At 41.1% G+C, this 22,786-nt stretch overlaps 1 protein-coding gene across 18 annotated transcripts in view; it reads right to left on the reverse strand.

The window, feature by feature from the left end:
- Window positions 1-361: 361 nt before the first annotated feature.
- Window positions 362-22,786, reverse strand: part of SPATA18 (spermatogenesis associated 18) — a 71,948-nt gene continuing 49,523 nt past the window's right edge. The window contains exons 12-16 of one of the 18 annotated variants that reach the window (XM_036764258.1): window positions 19,140-19,271; window positions 15,130-15,347; window positions 13,177-13,294; window positions 2,322-2,382; window positions 363-725 (exon numbers count right to left, since the gene is read on the reverse strand). In XM_036764258.1, the coding sequence (XP_036620153.1) occupies window positions 19,228-19,271 (44 nt within the window). In that variant the 3' untranslated portion in view covers window positions 363-725; window positions 2,322-2,382; window positions 13,177-13,294; window positions 15,130-15,347; window positions 19,140-19,227. Of the gene's footprint in view, window positions 726-2,254; window positions 2,383-13,176; window positions 13,295-15,129; window positions 15,348-19,139; window positions 19,272-22,786 lie in introns of all 18 variants that reach the window. The other 17 variants (XM_036764253.1, XM_036764269.1, XM_036764257.1 and 14 more) reach the window with 17 other exon arrangements.

A 22,786-nucleotide genomic window follows, 5' to 3' on the forward strand; every position in this document is an offset into this window, starting at 1 on the left:
TCCAACTTATTTTACTGATGAGGAAAGAGACAAACAGGGTTAAGTGACTTGCCCAGGTCATATAGCTAATTGTCTGAGGCTAGATTTGAACTCAGGTCTTCCTGATTCCAGGCCTGGCACTCTACCCACTGCACCACCTCGCTGCCCTGTTTCATGGATTGCCATAGTCAAATGATTCATCACTAAATGGCTAGTCCACTGGTGATGAGCCACCGCTCTGCACTTAACTAGACTGGTCCACAGAAGGCAGACTCAGTCTGTTCCTGGCACTATACCTGATGCCATTCTCACATTGTAGGACCTACCAAAGTTTGTCCTTCGCTGGCCTAGTCTTTAAGAACTATATGGCAGAAGCTTCATATATGTTTGTTGAATTGAATTTATTTTCCCCAACGCATATAGGAAGATTTGGTGGGTAGAGGTCAGAGTGCTATGAATGGAATCCACTCTGAAAAGGTCCCTTCAGCCATGATCAAACAGCACATCTTCAGCCGACTCTCTTTATAGCCTGGATGTCACAAGGTCATCAGCACAAGACTTGTCTTTCACTACTTGCCTATGTCAGAGATCTCTTGGGAGGTTGCTCTTCAGTCACGAAAGTGATGTTTTGGTGAAGAGGTAAAAACAGTTGTGGGTGTGGGTTCAAGCACATGATCTGCCACTTATAAACAGCATCAGGAGTTTCACAAAAATCAGTGTATTCTTCTGAGCCTTAGTTCCTCCACCTGCAAAACATGAATAATGATAATATACGCACTACTGACCTCAGGCTAGAAATACGAGGAAAGTGCTTTTAAAAAGTGCCATATAATATGTTGTTAGAATTATTGGAAATCGATAGTAAGTTCCTCTGCATGCTTCTACAGGGCATAAGCTACTCTATTTGGTAATTGGCAGCTGCTTCAATGATTTCTAGAGGCCAGAACCCCCACAGCTGGAAGATCTGGGAAACATTTTACTGAATATTATCAGCATTGGCCTTGAACATGGGTCCTCTGTGTAACCTTTATTCACAGGGCTCACTCCATCAATCCCAGAAGGATGGCTGAAGAATAGAAGAAGGGAGATCCAAAATAGAACCCTACATATCTTGGCAAACACTTCACCAACCAAACCTAGACTTAAGGCTAAATAAAAAAAAAGACCTCTGGTTTTTCCAATTGTGTGTCAAGTGTCCAAATAAGTTATAAACCCCTTGTCCCATGGTACTTTGCACATGAACCTAAAAGTCATGCACAGAGAGAACAGGAGTGAGATCCCTGGGCCTGCAATATAAACATAACACAGCCAAAATAGTGTTTGTTTAATTTGTAGAAAACTTCAGTTTTAACAGCCTTAAAGTCACAATGTAATCACTCTTACTGTGGATTTAATTATGTGTTAACATTCCCTTCACTCCCCTCCTCCCCCGCCAAAAGATATTAAATTGGTTTGCCTGCTTTTGAGTTTCAATTACACTGGCTTGAGGGTCTTTCCATTCTGCTGAGTTTCATAGAAGGGATTTGGAAACACCGTAAAGCAGTCGCCACAGAGTTTTATAATACAGACATGGGTTTGCCAGTTCCCATATTAAATTTAGAAGCCAACTTGAGATTTAGCTCTCTGCTCTCCTCTCTACCATACTTTAAGGACAGACACCCCACATAGTCCTGCAAGATAGCTATTTTGGTCAAATGCTATTCATCTCTTTGAAATAAGTAGGGGATGAAACTATCTGTGGAGGGCAGAAATCTGTCCCTACATAAATTCAGTATCAGACTCAAATAGAGCCTGGAAAGGAATGATGACATGGCTGGTCTGGGGACTCTCCTCAAAATGGAGATTATGGGAATAACCAACCAGTCTGAGGAAGAAGCCTCAGTGAGAAAGTCAAGAAAGGAATGAACGTCCAAAGTAAGAAGGTGAACAGGGACAGAGTGAACTGTGAGGGTGAAAAGGCTCCTGAGACATGATAGAGAATGCCCAGAGAGTTAGGAGCAGAGTCCTGAGGAGAGAGGATGCCAGCCAGGGCCTCTCCATGGTTAGAGAACCATGGGAGATTGGGGGTAAGTCAGAAGTAGGGCCAGAACTAGATATGAAAAGGAAACTAACAACATATCAGGTAGAAAATCCATTAAGGGGTTGGTGAACAAGGAAAAAAGTTGAAAATTTTTGAGAAGAGGAGGATGCCCACAGCATGGAACTAATACTGATAATCACCATAATGACAACCATAATAATAAAAAGCGGTAAAATAGATGGAGAGCTGAGTCACCTGGATTCAGGGGCATGCTGGGACCAGCTTAGAAGAATTAATTTTTTAATATTCAGTGTGACCGTACCTCAGAAATCAGCAAACATTACAAATTCAGGGCTTGATTTATTGTTTGTTGATTGCCTAGACTAAAAAGAAAAGATGGAGAAAATGTTAAAAGAAATAGTTAAACTTAAAAGTGTGTAATGTGAACACTCATCCCAGTGGAGAGCCAGTTGTCAAGCTTTTTACCAACACACCACTGCCTAGATTCAAGGTAAGTCCTGACTCTGATGCATACTGGTTGGGTTACCTTGGGCAAGTCACCTAACTTGACATCCCAGGTCATTCTCTAAGACTGTAGGTTGACATCTGCATTACCAGAGTGTTCTTCAGGGGGAGTTCTCTACATGACAAAATCATATGTCTGGTTTAAAAAAACCTGGCTTTTATAGAGTGCTTTAAGGTTTTTGGAATGCTTTATCAATTAATTAGTATTTAGTAAGCACCTGCTATGTGCCAGGCACTTTACTAGGTGCTAGGGATACAAATATAAAGAATCAAACAAACCCTACTCCCAAGAAGCTTACATTCTTATGGTAGAGACAAATACATATAAAATATACATATATTATCAATATAAAGTGAATAAATACAAATACACACAAAATAGTTTGGTAGGGAGGATACTGTTAGTTGGTGAGATCAAGGGAAGGCTTTGTGCAGAAGACAGTGCTTGAGCTACATCTCAATCAAAGAGGACCCTATGAAGTGGAGGTAAGGGGGGAATGCCCCCCAGGTATTGGGATGGCAAGTACAATGGTTCAGATATAGAAGATGGACTGTCATGTGTGAGGAAGAGAGAGGAGGCTAATTTGACTGGATCACAGAGTATGGGAAGGAGAGTACTGTCCAATGGGGTTGGAAAGATGGGTTGGGAACAGATCGTGTAGAGATTTAAAAGCTAAACAGAGGACTTTACAGTTTATCCTAAAGAAAAAAAAGAAGCCTCTAGAGTTGAGGAAGGAGAAGAGTCCTGTGATCAGATCTGTGTTTAAGGAAAATTCTTTGGCAGTGACTGGAGGAGGGACTGGAGTGGGGAGAAGCTTGAGGCAGAATTTCTCATCAGAAAATTCTGGCAATGGTCCAGGCCAGGGGTGATGAGGGCCTGAACTAAGGCAGCAGCTGTAGGAACGGAGAGAAGAGGATGTGTTAGAGAAATGTTGTAGAGGGAGACACAGCAAGATTAGGCAACTGATTGGATGTGAGGGATGAGGGGGAGTGAGGAGGAGAGGATAATACCAAGGTTATGAACCTGAGAGAGTGGAAGGATGGTGGTTTTTTCAATAGAAAAAGTTTGAAAGGGGAGAACATTTAGGGGGAAAGAGAATAAATTCTGTTTTGGATATATTGAGTTTAAGATATCTCCAGGACATTAAGTTTGAAATAGCTAATAGGCAATTGGTAATATGAATCTGAAGCTCAGGAGAGAGACTGGGACTGGATGTATAGATCTGGGAGTCAAGTGCATTTAAATGGGAGTTAAAGTTATAGGAACTGATGAGAGGGTTACCAAGGAAGAAGAGAGCCCAGGACAGAGCCCTGAAGGAACAGTCACAGGTAAGACCCGTGGTGTGGATGGCGAGGGGGCTGAGGAGGAGTGGTCACACAGATAGAAGGATGTCAAGAAAAGTCAAAGAAGAGAGAGTATCCAAGAGGAGAGGGCCTGCAACAGTGTCACATGAAGCAGACAGGTTGAGAAGGATAAAAATTGAGGAGAAAAAACATTAGATTTCTCCATCAAGAGATCAACAGTAACTTTTGAGAAGGTAGTTTCAGTTGGGTGATGTGGCTGGAAGCCAGATTGCAAAGAGAGAAGTTAAAACTGTGTCTACATTGGGGGAGGACAGTTTAGGAAGAAAGAGGATACATAACTGTTTAAGTTTGTAGGACTGTCATGTGGAATTAATCAATCAATCATCCAGGACAGAATGGTACCCTGAAAACCCAGAGAATCCAGAGAATTCAGGAGAGGGTGCCCTGCAGTTTCAAATATGGTAGAAAGCTTGAAAAGAACCAGATTCCCCTCAGAGCAATGCTGTGAGGCAAGTACAAGTATTACCCCCATTTTACAGATAAGGAAGCTGATGCTCAAAGAGGTTAAGCAACACAACTAATAAGTAGGTATGTAAGGAGATGTCCCTTCCTTAGGCCCCAATAATATAGCCAGGGGTGGAGGTGGGAGTGAAAAACGTAGGCATGCATGACAGAGCTTGAGACTTAAATATGAATTTCCTCACTTGATTTCTTTCCAAGTTGTCCCATCACCAGGCTTTGCCATTCACCCTGCAGCTGCACCAACCTGCATGTGTTGAGCCCCCCTCTTAGAATGTAAGTTCCTTGAGGGGCTACGTGGCCTTTGCATTTGTATTTACAGCACTTAGTACAGTGCTTGGTACATAATAAGCATGTAATAGATGTTTTTTAATTTATTCATCTTCAGAAAATTTATTTTAGTAGCAGCCTTCAGATGTTTGCTGCTAGAAGCAAAGCAATATGTGGTCCCCAAATAACTTCCTACTCAGAATTAAGACTCTTAGTGGGAATTATTTCCTAACAGGTACTGATGAACAATCAATCCAAGCATTTGCAATATTAAAAATGATCTGCCTAGCAGTCCTTTCATCTTTTCCCACTCAGACCTCAGACAACCTATTTCAAAAAAAAGCTGGTTACAAAAACAAGGAAAGAAATAGACTGAGCATAACTTTGAAAGGACAATTTGTATAGCAGCAGAGACCATACAAAAAGTGTGGTTAATGATGCTTGATCTTCCTAAATGAAAAAACAGGGTGTTTTCAAAGTGTCATATAAAAAAATGAAGAAATTATCAAGTCCCATTTACAGCACAATGACATCTGTAGACCCAGCTGAACAACATTAGCCTGTGGACCACCGCATCATTACAAGCAGATGTTGCCTTCAAAGAAGTGAGACAAAAAGAGGGGTTGGGGGTGCTGTGGAGATTTCTAAATATAATTTAAATATCAGTCTTATTACACAACTGGCCAATGGCTGAGATCTATATCATTATCTCAGATGCATTTCCCCTTGACTGCCCTGACAATCCTAATAAGTTTCAAACAGCCATGGCTCTCTCCTCAAACCCAATGGCCTTGGCAAGAAATCAATGGAAAGGCAAAAAACTCTGAATTTCCTTTTCCTCAACTCTTTGGGGTCTCTACAGGCTGTTGGTTGCTGTTTGTTTCTCTTATTCTTTTGGCACAATGACCTGCTTTCCCAGAAAATCCTTCATGGTATGGTAAAACTTCGGTTGGGTTATCTCTGGGCAATCAACCAGACGAAGTCAAAAGCAGCCTGGGTGATTATATCCTTGAAGACATGATAGAAAAGGCTTAGGTTCTTTTTCTTTGTTCTGTTTTGGAAAGAGGGAAAGGTTAGGGTTAGAGATCTCTATCTCTGTCTCTCTGTCTCTCTCTCTCTCTCTCTCTCTCTCTCTCTCTTTTCCCTCTCCTCCAGTCCCTAATCTCATTTATGCTTTCATTTTACCTATGATTCCAGGGTGGTTTTCAGTGTTTCTAAAACAGGGACCAGTAGTAGTTCAGATAACTTATCTGATAGACTGAACTTTGCCAGGTCCACTCGGTGGGAGGGAAAATCAATGGGGGCAGAGAACGTTTTTCTCTTTGCATGGCAAGCAGTAGTAACTTAATAAATCATGGCTGAATTGTATTGAATTGAATTGAAGTGAACTGAATTGAACTGCATCACAAAAGGCAAGCATCTTGGCTTATTCCCCCCACAGTTTCCAAATGATCTACTTTTATTTTTAATTAAAAAGTTTTGTTAGTTTTCCCAGATGCCATGCAAAAGTCCCTGATTTTATTTTGGAAATGAATACCTTCCAAACTCCTCTAGTTTATGTAATAGTCATTTGAATTGGTCACAAGATCTCAAATGAGAGAGAGATACACAAGTTAAGCTATATCCACAGCACTGTGAATGGTAAGGAATCAACTACAACTTCAAGGATTCCCATCCATGACTTGGAAAAACAACCAGCACATCAGGGCAAACAGGAAGCCAAGAGCTATTCCTTACTGCGCATGGTCCCACACATGTCCCAGTTCTCTGCAAGAGTTCAACCTTCATCTGCTTGACTAATACACGAAGTCTGTGATGCCCCCATTGCTTTCATCTGTGAAATGCCCCATCTGTATCATATGCATGGACTTAAGAATCAAATTAAAATTCTGCAGGGGGAATACAAGTCAATTTCAAAGCATTTTCGTGGGGATTTTTTTTCATGCAGAAGACCCTTTTATTTTTTGTCTAGTTTAAGGACAACTCAGTTTCTTGGCTGAACTGGAAACCATTTCACACTATAAAAACATGCTGTAGTCAACTTCTAATTATTCCACCTTCTGTCAGCAATGGGGAAAACAGCTTCTGGACACTGCAGTTTTTCAGTTAAAGAAAACAATAAAGTGGAGCACTCAGCAGACAGGAATTCCTATTTCAGAAGACATGGTGATAACTTTGCAGTGAGATTATTATCCCCATTTTACAAATGGGGAAACTAAGGATGAGATCTAGGATCTTACCCCTAGCAAGGGTCTGAGGCAACAGCTAAATTCAGGCTTTCTTGACTCGAAGTCCAACACTCTGCTGCCTCACATCACTGCCCTATCAGACTGTAAGCGTGTCTGTTTTACTGATGGATGGTAAAACTTCCTCTGACTCCACGGACAGTGCTTTTTCTATTGTAACAAAACAAATTTTAGATAAAACAGGCTCTGCTTTCCTAAAACTTAAGAGTTTAGTTCATATATATGTCACAAACTCGTTAAACAAGGGTATTAAAGAAGTTTAAGGGGGCAGAGCCAAGATGGCGGCTGGAAAGCAGGGACTTGCCTAAAGCTCTCCCCCAGGACCCTCCAAATACCTATAAAAATGGCTCTGAACAAATTCTAGAACTGAAGAACCCACAAAATAGCAGAGGGAAGCAGAGCTCCAGCCCAGGACAGCCTGAATGGTTGCTGGGGAAGGTCCATCGCAGGGAGTGGGGAGCGGAGCGGGACAGAGCCCAGCATGAGCAGCGCCTGGACCAACCAGATATGAAGCCGGGTGGAGCAGGCCCTAGTGCCCTGAATCAGTGAGCTGTGGCAGTTACCAGACTTCTCAACCCACAAACACCAAAGACAACAGAGAAGGTTAGTGTGAAAAGCTGCTGGGACAGAGTGAAAAGAGTTCATGGTTCAGCCACCACCCCGTGGCAGGGGAGGTGGTGCAGCTCTGAGGACAGAACTACAGCTGCAGTTGCTTCTGGCCCCAGGCCCACCTGGTGGGAGGAATTAAATGACAGATCAGAGCTGGAGTGCAGAGCCTGCTTAAGATCTGAGTCACGGTCTGGGTTGGTGGTTCTTGGGGGAGAAGGAGTGCTGGTGTGGCAGAGCTTGCTGTGCAGAAATAGCTCTGAAAACAACAGCACAGCCCCTCAATCTTGGGACAAAGTACTCTCTACTCTACAAGAAGTCATACCCCGACGAAAAACTCAAGGGTCAAGTAGCTGCCTGGGAACATGGCCAGGCAGCAAAAACAGACTCAAATTCAGACTCAGACTTTGGAATCTTTCTTTGGTGACAAAGAAGACCAAAACATACAGCCAGAAGAAGTCAACAAAGTCAAAAAGCCTACATCGAAAGTCTCCAAGAAAAACATGAACTGATCTCAGGCCATGAAAGAGCTCAAAAAGAATTTGGAAAAACAAGTAAGAGAAGTAGAGGAAAAATTGGGAAGAGAAATGAGAGTGATGTTAGAAAACCATGAAAAACAAGTCAATGACTTGCTAAAGAAGAACCAAAACAATACTGAAGAAAATAACACTTTAAAAATAGACTAACTCAAATGGCAAAAGAGCTCCAAAAAGCCAATGAGGAGAAGAATGCCTTGAAAGGCAGAATTAGCCAAATGGAAAAGGAGGTCCAAAAGACCACTGAAGAAAATACTACCTTAAAAATTAGATTGGAGCAAGTGGAAGCTAGTGACTTTATGAGAAATCAAGATATTATGAAACAGAACCAAAGGAATGAAAAAATGGAAGACAATGTGAAATATCTCATTGGAAAAACCACTGACCTGGAAAATAGATCCAAGAGAGATAATTTAAAAATTATTGGACTACCTGAAAGCCATGATCAAAAAAAGAGCCTAGATATCATCTTTCAAGAAATTATCAAGGAGAACTGTCCTGATATTCTAGAACCAGAGGGTAAAATAGGAATTGAAAGAATCCACTGATCGCCTCCTGAAAAAGATCCCAAAAAGAAAACTCCTAGGAATATTGTCACCAAATTCCAGAGCTCCCAGTCAAAGAGAAAATACTGCAAGCAGCCAGAAAGAAACAATTTGAGTATTGTGGAAACACAATCAGGATGACACAAGATCTAGCAGCTTCTACCTTAAGGGATTGAAGGGCTTGGAATATGATGTTCTGGAGGTCAATGGAGTTAGGATTAAAACCAAGAATAACCTACCCAGCAAAACTGAGTATCATGCTCCAAGGCAAAATATGGATTTTCAATAAAGTAGAGGACTTTCAAGCTTTCTCAGTGAAAAGACCAGAGCTGAATAGAAAATTTGACTTTCAAACACAAGAATCAAGAGAAGCATGAAAAGGTAAACAGGAAAGAGAAATCATAAGGGACTTACTAAAGCGGAACTGTTTTGTTTACATTCCTACATGGAAAGATGATATGTATAATTCATGAGACCTCAGTATTAGGGTATTTGAAGGGAATACACACACACACACACACACACACACACACACACACACACACACACATATATATATATATATAGACAGAGGCCACAGGGTGAGTTGAATATGAAGGGATAATATCTAAAAAATAAAATAAAATTAAGGGATGAGAGAGGAATATATTGAGAGAGAAAGAGAAATGGAGAGATAGAATAGGGTAAATTATCTCACATAAAAGTGGAAAGAAAAAGCAGTTCAGTTCTGTTGGAAGGGAAGAGGGGGCAGGTGAGGGGGAATGAATGAATCTTGCTCCACTCAGATTTGACTTGAGGAGGGAATAACTTACACACTCAATTGGGTATCTTACCCCACATGAAAGTAGGGGGAAGGGGATAAGAAAAGGGGGGACGATAGAAGGGAGGGCAGATAGGGGGAGGAGGTAATCAAAAGCAAACACTTTTGAAAAGGGACAGGGTCAAGGGAGAAAATTGGATAAAGGGGGATAGAATAGGAAGGAGCAAAATATAGTTAGTCTTTCACAACATGAGTATTGTGGAAGGGTTTTGCATAATGATACATATGTGGCCTATGTTGAATTGCTTGCCTTAGGGAGGGTGGGTGGGGAGGGAAGAGGGGAGAGAATTTGGAACTCAAAGTTTTAAAAGTAGATGTTCAAAAAAAAAGTTTTTGCATGCAACTAGGAAATAAGATATACGGGCAATGGGGCATAAAAATCTATTTTGCCCTAGAAGAAAGTAAGGGAAAAGGGGATGGGAGGGAGTGGGGTGACAGAAGGGAGGGTTGACTGGGGAACAGGGCAAGCAGAATATATGCCATCTTGGAGTGGGAGAGAGGGTAGAAATGGGGAGAAAATTTGTAATTCAAACTCTTGTGAAAATTAATGCTGAAAACAAACAAAAAATTAAATAAATAAATAATGATTTTTTTTTTTTAAAGAAGTTTTAAAACAAAATTGCAGGGCAGCTAGGTGGGGCAGTGAGTAGAGCACCAGCCCTGGAGTCAGGAGGACCTGAGTTCAAATCCAGCCTCAGACGCTTGACCCACTTACTAGCTGTGTGACCTTGGGCAAGTCATCTAACCCCAGTTGCCCTGCCTTCCTTCCTCAAAAAAAATTAAAAAACAAAACAAAATTGCTACTGAGATCCCAAATGTAATTATAGATGGGAGAAGACAATACCACCTTGAATCTGTGTAGGTTCTTTTTGGTTGGTTGTGTTTTTTCCTATAGAGTTACAAATGCTTATACAATAGGCATCTTATTGATTCTCATGTAGTCCCAGGGCTAATGTTAACATTGGATGTCTCAAATACTACAATTTCTTGGCAGCCATAGATATGAAATGAATGCATAAATATGAGGGAAAGGATGGAGACAGATAGCTGATGCTCTGACAGGATTCCACCTAAGAGATTTTGTTTCTTGCCTTTCCAAGCCCCTTCTTTTTCATTTGCGTAGGAAACTCAAATTATCTGAGTACGAAGGAAAGGAAACAACTGAAGTCCCGAAAATTCTTGGTTGTTGTTTTTTTTAACAGAATCCCCTAAAATTAGTTTTTAGGATCATAGCTTCCCCATAAGGAAATTAAGCAAGAGTTAAAAGGGCTTTTTAACCCTAGGTGGGGCAGTGGATGGGGCACTAGTCCTGGAATCAGGAAGATCTGAGTTCAAGTTTGGCCTCAGTCAGTTACTAGCTGTGTGATCCTGGGTAAGTCACTTAACCTCTATTTTCCTCATCAGTAAAATGGATACACAATGGAGAAGGAAATGGCAAACCACTACAGTATCTCTGCCAAGAAAATCCCTAGACAATGTCCCATGGGGTCAGGAAGAGTCAGACACAACTGAACAATTCAACAACAACAAGTATAAAGGGCCTGACTCTGAAACAAATGGAGCTTAAGTATCTGAGTTCTAAGTTAAAAGAAATACAGAATACACACACACACATATACGTATGTATATATTGTATATAATATATATGTATATACATATATACATACATACATACACACACACATATGTGTGTGTGTGTGTGTGTGTGTGTGTGTGTATACAGTCTTCCTCTTATGGGGAAGAGCAGCATTTCAACTGAGGTTCTCAGCTGAAACTAGAAGCTATAATTAATCGATCGATCAAGCATTTATTGAAACCCTTCTATGAGGGAATAAAAATACAAAGAATCCTTACTCCTGAGGAGCTTACAGCCTATGGGGAAAGACAGTAAATACATATCAGCATGTGCAGAATAAATGTGAGGAGAATAAATACAAGATAGTTCTATACAAGGGAGTGAAGGAGGGTGCTAGCCCATGGGATCAAGGAGGGCTTCATGTAGGAGATGATACTTGAGCTTAGTCCTAAAGGAAATGGGATTCTAAGAGGAAGAGGTGAAGAGAGAGCCCAATCCAGACACGGGGGAAGCCAATGCAAAAGCATAGAGACAAGAAATGGGATGTGGTATATGAGGTAGTCTGGCGGGACCACAGAGTATGGGAAGGAAAATAATTTTTAAAAAGTTGGGAAACCGAATGTGAGAGGTCATGACCTACCTAGAGACCCCTAGGGGTGATAAAGACTCTCCCTTCACCAAACAGTCACCCTCAAGTCAGGGGTGAAGTGGGGCTGGCCGGCACTCAGTTTTTTGATGTGGGGGCAGCCTTGTCTCTGGGTTTCCAGTACCTCTAGTATTTGGAATCCTTGCCCTGGTAGGATGCAAAATCTTTAATATTCCAAGGAGCTCATAAGCATGGGAGACAAGGAAAGGATAAGCTGATAAAGTTAATCCTGAGCATTTTCTTAGAACTGGGAAAACAAAATCTAGTGCAAAACTAAAAAATTTCTAGCACATTTTACCAGATTGTGGGTATTAGGGTGTATTTTCTTTAAAGATTTCCAGTAAGATTACACAAGGTTTGTCCACAGAAGAAAACAGAAGCTCAGAGTCATGTGGTATAAGCCACTGCTTTGAGGGTAGGAATATTTCCCCTCCCAATGTCCCTGAGTTTTCTGGAAGGGTCGAGTACAGTATATAGTTAATTTTTTCCCCCATTGAAGCTCCTATTACTTTTAGTTCCCATTAGCTACACATATGAGTAATATTTGGATGAACTAGAGACTTGGAAATTGCAGTGAATGGAGTCATAGTTTCTCTAGAGTAACTGAGCAATAAAAATGCTGCTGCTTTTGGTAACCTAAAGCTAGAGTTGTTGACATCTGCTTTTGGAGCATGGGATAGGCTTAGTGTTTCCTTAATATGTTTCTCACAAAGTAATTCTGGACTGTCCAAGTGTCTCCATTAAACTCTACCTCTCATGCTTCGCCATGGTACAGGAAGTGACCCCTGAATTCTCAGAGCCCATGTCAATGGACCATAACCGCTGTCAGGTCTTGCCCTGATGGAAAAGTTTTGATGAGCAGAGCCAGAAGGATAATCTACATTTTGGTGTCAATATTATATTTTTTTTAATGAGCCATTCTGAAAAACTTAGGGATTCTGGTAAATTAGATGATTAGCCATGATTCCACAGGACTTATAAGGAAGAATGCTGCCTACTCATGCCAGAGGGATGATAGACCAATATGCAGAATAAAAAAGGTATTTTTGGATGTGACATTTATGAGAATTTGTTGTACTTGACTGCACTTATATGATATAGGGGTTCTTTATTTTTTTTCTGTATTTGTACCTGCTTTTTTAAAAGTAGATAGGGGAAGTGGGTGGGAGAAAAATGATAATTGAAAACATATAATAATAAAAAGAAACTCTTTGAGGATGAGCCTGCCAAAAGATTGTATATCTGTCACATAAGGACCATACTACCTAAATTTGGAAAGGGTCATCATGGGGCTGACCACAGGAAAACAAATTTTTCTACCACAGCAACTCCTGCAGACCATCAATTAGGGTCATAGAGGGGGTTTGACAGAGGCAGTGCCCACTAATTAAATTATATATTCTTGCATATTCTTGTGTGTGTATTGATAAAGTGCACATGGCTATTGGCTTGAGTGGTTTGAGGGTGTTTTTCTCCTAAATTTGGCTCAGATAAAATTCCACATGCATTTGAGTTAATCAAGTCAGCTACCTGATCTCTTCAATGAGCCACAGTCAAGCCTTTGTTTGGGATTTTGATTATACCTTTCAATGAAGGGTGTAGGTACAATCGTCGGGGCCTAGGGGAAGATGAGTTTTGCTGATGCCAGTTGAATTTGTTGGCTTCATCCCTTGTGGCTCAAATGCTTCTGGGAGGAACCACCTACAAAAGGGACATGCAGTGAGTTACTCCTCCCACAAAAATCAATTAATTGATCAAGAAGTACTTATTAAGTGCTACGTTTATCAAATTAAAAACTGGGAATACAAAGGCAAAAATGAAATTTTCCTTGCCCTCAAGATGCTTACAATCTAATTTAAGAGACAAGGATCAAAGCCTACTGATTCTGGCATCAATGAAACCCATTGTACAGGAGGCACCAAAGGATTTGTCCTTAGTATGGATTCATAATAATTAATTAATAATAATAATCGTTAATAAAAAGACTCATTCTGTAAAACTTGGGACTCAGTCAAAAGGCCACACACTCAAGGACCTAGAAGGCCACATGAGGCCTAGAGGCCAACAGCTCCCCACCCCTGATTCATATCATCCGTAGGAAAGTACAATCAAAATCCCAAACCAGTGTCATCACCCTGAAGTTTCTTGAGTTGGTCACAAGACTCCCTTTATCAATTGCCTACAGAACCTAGAGTCAAACTGTTCAACATCCCAATGCCTGTTATTCTCTTTCAGTTTAATGAAGTAGAAAGTACAAGGCCAATGTGCTTATCCAGAATTAATTCTAAGGATCAGAAAGTTTCTTATTATTTCTAACCTTGGCCTCTACTACTGCAGTTTGGAGGCGTTTCCTTCAAGAGAGGACCACTCTCTGTAAATGGATTTAGCATTTGGGGTTAGTAGTATGTATGGATGAAAAGAGAAATTTGTCTCCAGGAGAAGCCTTGCAGCTGACACTTTTCGGTCATGGCTACAGGGCTAGAGAAATCTAGAGAATGTCTAGACCAGTGCCTCTCCCCAGGATATAAAGCCTCTTCCCTCACTGGAGAGTGCAGGGCATTATACATGTGGGCAATGGTACAGATTACCATGGAAAAAAAACATTTGAGCTAGAAACCAAATGAGAATAGACAATGACATTTTAAAAGTGTAAAGACAGCTAGACGCAGTGGATAGAGCACTGGGCCGCCAGTTAGGAAGACTCTATATAGCTTAATTGTGAGTTTGATGGTCCAACATAAATTGAGAGGATAATTTCAGTTGTTAAAAGATGACCCAGGAACAAAATGTGAAGGGTACAAATATAAATCTGAAGTGTTTGACTGCTTCCTCACGTTACTCATGAATTTGTGTGCTTTGTCCACATTAGGGAAGTAGGAGTTGCTTCTATGCCAAGCACTTATTATTTACCTTAAACTGTGACCTAGGTGGTGCCATACTGCATAGGGTACCATGCCTGGAATCAGGAAGACCCATCTTCCTGAGTTCTAATCTGGTTTCAGATACTTACTAGTTGCGTGATCCTGGGTAAGTCACTTAACCCTGTTTGCCTCAGTTTCCTCACCTGTAAAATGAGCTGGAGAAGGAAATGACAAACTACTCCAGCGTCTTTGCCAAGAAAACCCCAAATGGGGTCACAAAGATTTGGACACAACTGAAAGGACTGAACAACTACAACAAAAAAGGTGAAGGTATCTCTGTTAATCTCATCAAAGTAGGACCCTGTCTAACTCAATGATGAGGCTGCAGGGATTGTACTACCCAAGTCTTATGTTTTGGGACGTGTCAGTGCCAAATAACTCATACAATGCCATTGAATGACCCATCTGTGTCCTCCTAAGTTATTCTGCACAAATGAGAATCTGTCCAGCTCAAAGACCACCAGAGAAGAAGATCTACAGCTTTGTTCCAGAATTAATTCTAATGATCAGAAAATTCTTTATTATCTCTAACCTTGGCCTCTGTGGCTACAGTTTGAAGACATTCCCTTCACGTGTGTAATCAGTGAGAATGAAAGGCAGCTAGCCAACTCTTACCCTGTGGTCTTCACAAGCTTTAAACTCATTTACTTCCAATGGCTGTGGATGTTGATCCAAAAAGCACTAATCAGCTTTGGCCCTGGTTACCATGGAGATGATTTTTCTCCCAGTGAACTTTCATAACAGTTGAGATCAACCAAGGCCTTTCTGCTAGAACATCCTAAGTGTCAGGGGACCGGACCTGGCTACCCATCTGCTCATACTTGAACTTCTCTCTGCAAAGAAGAAATATGTAAGCAGGTGTTTGCTTGGCCCACAGGAGTGCCATTGGGGTTACCAAGATGACATAAATGTGCACTTTTCCAGCAGCCTCTGTATTGGGAGCAATTAATAAACCAAAGAACTCATGAGGTGATTTTGTGAACTGAGCTGAGAGAAAATGGAGCCCAGTCAGGGAAAAGTGGAGCAGATTCCACATGAGGGACACCTAACAACTAGCAATCCTTGCCCTTGGAAAAGAGCTTTCAAATACAAGGTGAACCAAAAGTCTTAATGTAGTTTTAAGCTTTAATAGTTTAAAAAATAGTGTATATTTTCTATAGTAAATCTTTCCATTTGAGCATCACAATGACTGATGCCTGATATAGTAGGTGCTTAATAAATGTTTGTTGGTTGAATAAAAATGGATGATAGATTGGGTAACTAATATTATTCTCTTCTTACAGATGAAGAATGAGTGCCAGGGCAGTTAAAAGGCTTTTGTCCAAGGTTGCGCCAGCTAGCTAACAGAAAAATTCAGGACTTTAAACTCCCAGTCCAGTGTTCTTTCGACCACCTCTAGTCAACGAATATAGGAGACGCTTCATTCTATGCCAGAGAGAAACCTAACCCTACCCTACCTCACCTAGGTAGCATTGCATTGCAGGAGTGAAGTCTACCATGGCTTCCCAAGAGCAGGTGAGGCTTCTTACGCACGCCAACTCCTCATGATTTCTATGGGACAAAGGTCCTGGGAACACAAGAACTAGGAAGGTCACACAATCCAGGCACCCTGCCATCAAGTGTTCTTTCCATGGCAACAAATGTCAGCTGTTCTCTACCGGTGTTCACAAAACCCTCCTAAAACACCAGACACCATTTCTCTCTTCATTTTTGTCAAGGTCACATTCCCAAATTTCTTCCCTCCCATGAGGGGCTTCAGTGTAGTGATGTTGAGTTGATTTACATTAAAGTCAAGTCTTGAAAATCACATCACTGAGACCTAAGCCATTATCACATTCACTTTATTTTTTCCCTACCAACTTTTCTGGCAACTCAAGGAAGCTGTAAATATAAATATAAAATTGGGAAATTAGGAATCATATAATAAACATATCGCAATCAGAACTTGAACCAAGGTCCTCTTGTTCTAAGTCTGGTACTCTTTCCACCCCACCATGCTTGCTTCCTCACTAAACACAATTTCTTAGCAATCTAACCTTCAGAAACATGCTTATCAACCTTCTATGCTACTGCCACAGACTAGAAAGAACCAAAAGGCTCAATGCAACTTTCTGGATCTAAGAGCCTGAGCTGGGCTCCCATCACCTGGAAATGGAAAAACAGAGCTGAAATTACATTTCAGAATTGGGCTCTCCCAAAGCCATGGGCCTCCAGCTGCTCAGCTCAAAGTTTCTTACATTCCACTGCCTGCTTAGTGGCCTGTCAGCTCTAGTTTCATGTCAGGCTGAATCTGGTTTTGATTAGTGCTGTGGGCTCAGGAAGGCCAGCTTGTAGTCAGCGATGCTTTCCTTGGTTAACGAGCCCCTCTAGCTCCTCCCAGAAAACCCTATAAACTGTCTGCCCCTCACTCCAGTCAGGCTCCAAATGAAACAAAAGCCACACACTGCCTGTGTTTATAGATTTGATTTAATTGAGTTTTTAATTATTAAAAGTGAGACCGGTTGGGAAGGGATTTAGTGAATCAGGAGTTAGAATAGCACATCATTGAAGGGGAAAAAATTCTCCAGTCTCCTAAAGCCAATTAGTGTGTGTTTTGGAGGTGAGGGTAGGGGTCCAATTGAGCCTGAGGGAGGCCTCTTTGCTCTTGGTCTAGATTTTAATAAGGGAGTAGGGGGGTTGTGGCTCCATAAGTTTCCTTATGCTTCCACGGCAGTAGAGCAAAGGGATAATGAGAACTCATTTAGCAAAGCAATTCCATTAGGACTAGAGATAACTTTACTCTGAGAAACAGGCCGCTCTTTGCAGCCAGGGTGAGGACCACAAACAGGGAAATCCAAAAGATAGCCTCTCTCTCACTGAAGCTCCAGACCTGATCAGAAATGATGCCAATTGCTTCTAGAGATCTTTGTTAAGGGGGTCTTCAAGGACCATCTTGTTAAAGTAGAATTGGCGTCTGACTTTCTTGGTTAATTGCAGCTTCCCATCCTCCCCCCAAAATGCCCTCTATGCTTCAGAAGAGTTATTCCCATCTTATATATCATGACTATTTGGTTATGTCATACACAACTTTTCCTATTGGCTGTTGAAGCTATGCAATTACTGCACAACGCTCCTGGTTTTAAAATGTCTGCCACCTTTCTGCCTCACCAGTGGTATCATTTGCCCAGGGAAATTCCATTTGGTCAGACATCATATTTGGAACTAGTCCTCTACTACCATCTTGGTGGGGTTATTTCATAGTTATTTCCTCCGGGGAAAGAAACTATCCATGCATTTTAACTCTAGCTCACAAGGTAGTTCCATGAGAGAGATAATGTTACAGCAGGTAACTGGTAACCTGTCTATTATACGTTGTCTTGGGTTGACCAATGGTGCTGTCCATGACAATGGAGCTCCTCTATGCAGCCGCTAGGCTCAAGACCATGCTCAAGCAATCGAGCTACAGGCCAGAAATCACCACAGAAGGAAATGTATTGAAAGCAAGGGAAATCAAATAATGAGTAGTTCTAACAAAGGGGAAAGAATAGAACTGGAGAGATTTTCCAGCGGGGGAGGGGAAAATAGGGCTCCCCATTGCACATTGGGGATAGAGATCTGGCTTCAGAATCAGGAGGATCTTGGTGTGTTCAAAACCCACCTCGGATATATTTTAGCTATGTGAACCTTGGCAAATTACTTAGTCTCTCCGTGACCCCAGGCAACCCCTTAAATCTATAAACTGTAGGGTACATTGTACATTGTAAAGGAAGTTTCCTCATTGGGAGTTCCCTAAAAGCAATGATACAACAAGTCTAAAAACATTTTTTAAATGTGAAGTCCCACACTCGGGTTCAAAGAATTAATTGCAATAGGATGAAGGAGAGACAGCTACACAGCAGTTTGTAAGAGTTGAAGGTTTTAATGAACTGCAAACTCAGTGTGAGTCAACAGTGTGACACAATAATCACAAAAAATAATTTCATCTTAGGCTTTCTTAATAGGAAAATAATGTCCAAAATGAGAGAAGTGCCCCAGTCAGAGCACAGCTAGAATATTCGGTTATAGGAACATCATTTTAGGAAGGCTATTGATAAACTGAATCATGTCCAGAGGGATGTGACAAGGTCACAAGAAGCCTGATTACCATACAGCATATGAATCAGTTGAATGAACTAGTAATGTTTAGTTCAAAGAAAAAGAAAGGGAAAAAGAAGAGAAGGAAAAAAGGAAGAAGGGAAAGAAGGAAGGAAGAAGGAAAAGAAGGAAGGAAGGAAGGAAGGAAGGAAGGAAGGAAGGAAGGAAGGAAGGAAGGAAGGAAGGAAGGAAGGAAGGAAGGAAGGAAGGAAGGAAGGAAGGAAGGAAGGAAGGAAGGAAGGAAGGAAGGAAGGAAGGAAGGAAGGGAAGGAGGGAAGGAGCATTTATTAAGCATTTATTATGTGTTAGTCACTTTGTTAAGCTCTGGGGAAATACATGTAAGCAAGCAAGACAGTCTCTATCCTGCTGGAAGCTTAGACTGTAACAAGAAAGACAAGACACAAAGAGAACCTGGAAACAGGACAGGAGAAAAAGGAAAGATGGGATTCCCCAAGTGAGCATAATAAGAAAATGTGGAGGTCTGGGCCCCACAAGATAAGTCCAAAGCTCACCTATCAGAGCCAGCGACCCAGGGGTGGATTTCAAGTTTCCAATGAGGTGGAGATGGTCAGAAAAGGTCGTTAAGTATTTGAATGGCTGTCATGTTGAAAAAGGATTAGGCTTGTTCTGCCTGAAAAAGAAAACTAAAACCAATATAAAAATTTCAGAGGGGCAAATTTCAGCTTAATGTCAAGAAAAATTTCCTAACAAATACAGCTGTCTGTCCTAGGGTGGAGTGGACTAATGAGTTACCCCTAATTCAAGTTCTTCAAGAGAAGGCCACCTGGGGTTTTATGGAAGGGATTTAGGATTTCACTAAAAAGACCCTGGGATGTTTCACTGTGAGGCAGGAACCCAGTCACTCTGTGATTTGGTGATTATCTTTTATCTTGTACTTCCTTGTGCTTACGACATGACAGAGTTAGAGGGCCTAGGTTCCAGTCCCATCTCCTCCACTTAACAACTGTGTAGCTATGAATGTTAGTCAATGTCTCTGTTTTTTCATATCTAACATGGGGGTCATAATATCTACCCTGTCTGCCTCACAGACCAGTTATAAAGATCAAATCAATCAATGTATGAAAAGTATTTTATAAACTTTAAAGTCATATATAAATGTCAGCCATTATAATTATTAATAATCTCTCTGGACCTGAGTTTTCCCATCTGTAAAATGACGATTACAATGCTGTTCTAATGATTTCCTGTGCTGGTTGTTTTTACTGTGTAACATGGAAAGTATTAAGGGCAAGGCCAGAGAGTAAAGGGCAAGAGTAAAGGGACCTGACTTTCAAAGGTCAAGATGGTCTAAAGGATGGTCATCAATTTCTAATACTCTGTCCAATGTGGGCCAAGCACAGAACAGAACTTTTGTACATGGGCAGAAGAGTTCCTGACAGGAGTCCCATGATCTCTACATTTCTCTGCCTCCAGGAAGGACATCCACCTCACACACACCACCCAAACTCAATGCTAAATTTTGTACAGACTAGATTTTGCTATTTTAAATTTGATGCATTTATGGCCTGGCATTTACAATGGCCCTGGAATCACTCAGGTTCCAGGGCTACCTTAAGAAGAGAGAACAATTTCTTTTTCCTTCATGAGGCATGGAGGATTTTCTCCAAACCACCGGTAAACTCCCAGGAACAAACCAAACTCAGATGACCAGTCCCTAGCCACCAAGCCCTAGGTGCTTTCTCATTTCTTTCTCTCAGGGTTTTTGGGCAGACTTGTACATTTGAAAGAGAGTTGCCCACGGCCAAATGTGGTGCATCACTGACATGTCAGTGCAGTTGGGCATAGCAAATAATTAGTTTTGGGCGTCTGCAGGAGGAAGTGTCTATGATTAATTAGACTAATTCTGGAAGTGAAGTGGGCATAAACTGGGAGGGAAACTTGCTCCATGAAAACGCCCTGTCTTGGCCTCAGCAACATCTCCAAAACAACTTCATTAAGTCTAGCCTTGTGGGTTGCACAGAATGATGCATAAGGGTTGCCTCGAAGTCTTAGGAAGAAGCAAAGGCTGTCACTTTCATTATCCACAGCCCTTCTAAAGAAAAAACTTGGGAAAGCATTTAATTTATAAAGAACCACTCTGATCTTTTTTCTCTTTCTTTCATCCTCTCTTCGTCTATCTCCTTCCCCATCTCTGAGAGGGAACGAACAAGGCTGCCTCTTTGACTCCAACCATCCACCCAACAAATGAAGTTTGAAGTTAAAGCTGGCATTGAAGTCAAAATTATTTGGCCATGACATTACATGGGCTTTCCATGGAGAAGGTTCTGATGTCAGGTGGGATTATGACTTGAAATGAGCAAAGAGAATTCTCCTAAAACCAAGGGCTTTCCCCCCTCCTCCCTGTTAGGGTTTCTGGTAATAAAAAGCAGAGGGGGATCATCCTGGAAATTCAAATCATAGGCAAGGATGACATCCAGAGGCAAGGAGAATAAAGATTGTGACAAAACGAGGAATTTGGGATCAGACTGACTGCCACAGTGCCTAAATGCATCATTTTGCCTGATTTGCTTAAGTTTTCACAGTGCACCCCGACATTGGTACACAACTCCTTTACTTCCACATCAAAAAAAGTAATGATTTTAGGAGGGGGACAAGGAGAAGAAAAATCTTTTTTGTTCGTTTCAAAAATTTTAGGAGCACAATTCTAGAATCTTTAGGAGAAACTAGCTAATTGCTTAATTATAGTTTATTTACAGCCCTTGTAGAGAGGTTTGTTCCTGGAGAGGAAAGTCTGTAGTATGAGAGAGTGGGATGGACAGGCAGGATTGTTTCCAAATGAAATGTTTTTCCATGGTTTCTATAAAGCACTCATTGTTCCTTGAGCCCAGAAAATACTCATTTGTCACTGTACACTTAGCCAGCCTATGCATCACCAGCAGGTTAACTCTTCACAAGGCATACACTCATCTCCATAGAAGAATTCACAAGAAAGAAACTCCACTGGGGAGAGAACCAAGCCAAAAGAGATACAACCTTAAGAAAGCCCTGGCCACAGGAGAGTGAAGGCAACTGGGAACTGGATGGTGTGCAGCCACTACGGGTACATTCCAGGCCGGTAGACTTTTATAGGAAAGAATAGCTTAATTATTACAAGATCCTAGCTTCAGAGATGGAAGGGACCTTAGTTATCTAGGTTATCTAGGCAGGAGTCAAATGCATTTGACCCCTTTTCCTTTGAAAAATAAATAGTAGGGACAGCTGGGTGGCATTCACTCTAGAGTCAGGAGGACCTGAATTCAAATTTGGCCTCAGATTCTTAGTACCTGTGTGACCCTGAGCAAGTCAAGTCACTTAACCCTGATTGCCCCCACAAAAAAAGAAAGAAAAATAAAAAGAGGCCCAGAGAAGTACAGGGATTACCCAAAGTCACACAGCTAATAAGTGATAGAGCCAAGGTCACGCACTCAGGTTAATGCAACAGAAAGAGTATAGAACTTAGAGTCAAGAGATTTGAAAACTGATTTGAAAAAATTTGAAAAAAAAACAGATTTGAAAACTGCCTCTACTCCTTACTACCCATGCTGACTCTAGACAAGTCACAGTTTTCTCCTGTGTAAAATAAGGGGTCATTGGACTAGCTCACCTTTAAGGCCTCTGTGGATTCTAAAATCTATTGTCCTTTGACTCCAAATTCAGCACTCTGACCACTGCATCACGTTCCCTTTCTTTATAGACGCAGGAAACCAAGGTTCTGTTATACCTACCAGTTCATAACGCTCTTGGTGTCCTGGCCGTTGTTTTTCCTATCACCATCCCTGAAAGTTACTAAAAACTAATAAATAACTATACTAATTAATAAATAACAACATAATATAACAAATTCAGCCCCTGACACTTACTAGCTGCATGACCCTGGGCAAGTCACTTAACCCTGTTTGCCTCAGTTTCCTCACCTGTAAAATGAACTGGAGAAGGAAATGGCAAACCACTCCAGTATCTTTTCCGGGAAAACCCCACATGAGGTCACAAAGAGTCAAACACAACTGAAATGATTGAACAACAACAAATATATATATATATATATATATATATATATATATATATATATATATATATATATATATATGTATGTATGTATATGTATATGTGTGTGTGTGCGTGTGTGTATGTGTATATAATGAATGATGATGACAATGAT

Source organism: Trichosurus vulpecula, chromosome 6 (genome assembly GCF_011100635.1).
Source record: "Trichosurus vulpecula isolate mTriVul1 chromosome 6, mTriVul1.pri, whole genome shotgun sequence".
In the NCBI taxonomy this organism is placed as follows: Eukaryota; Metazoa; Chordata; class Mammalia; order Diprotodontia; family Phalangeridae; genus Trichosurus; species Trichosurus vulpecula.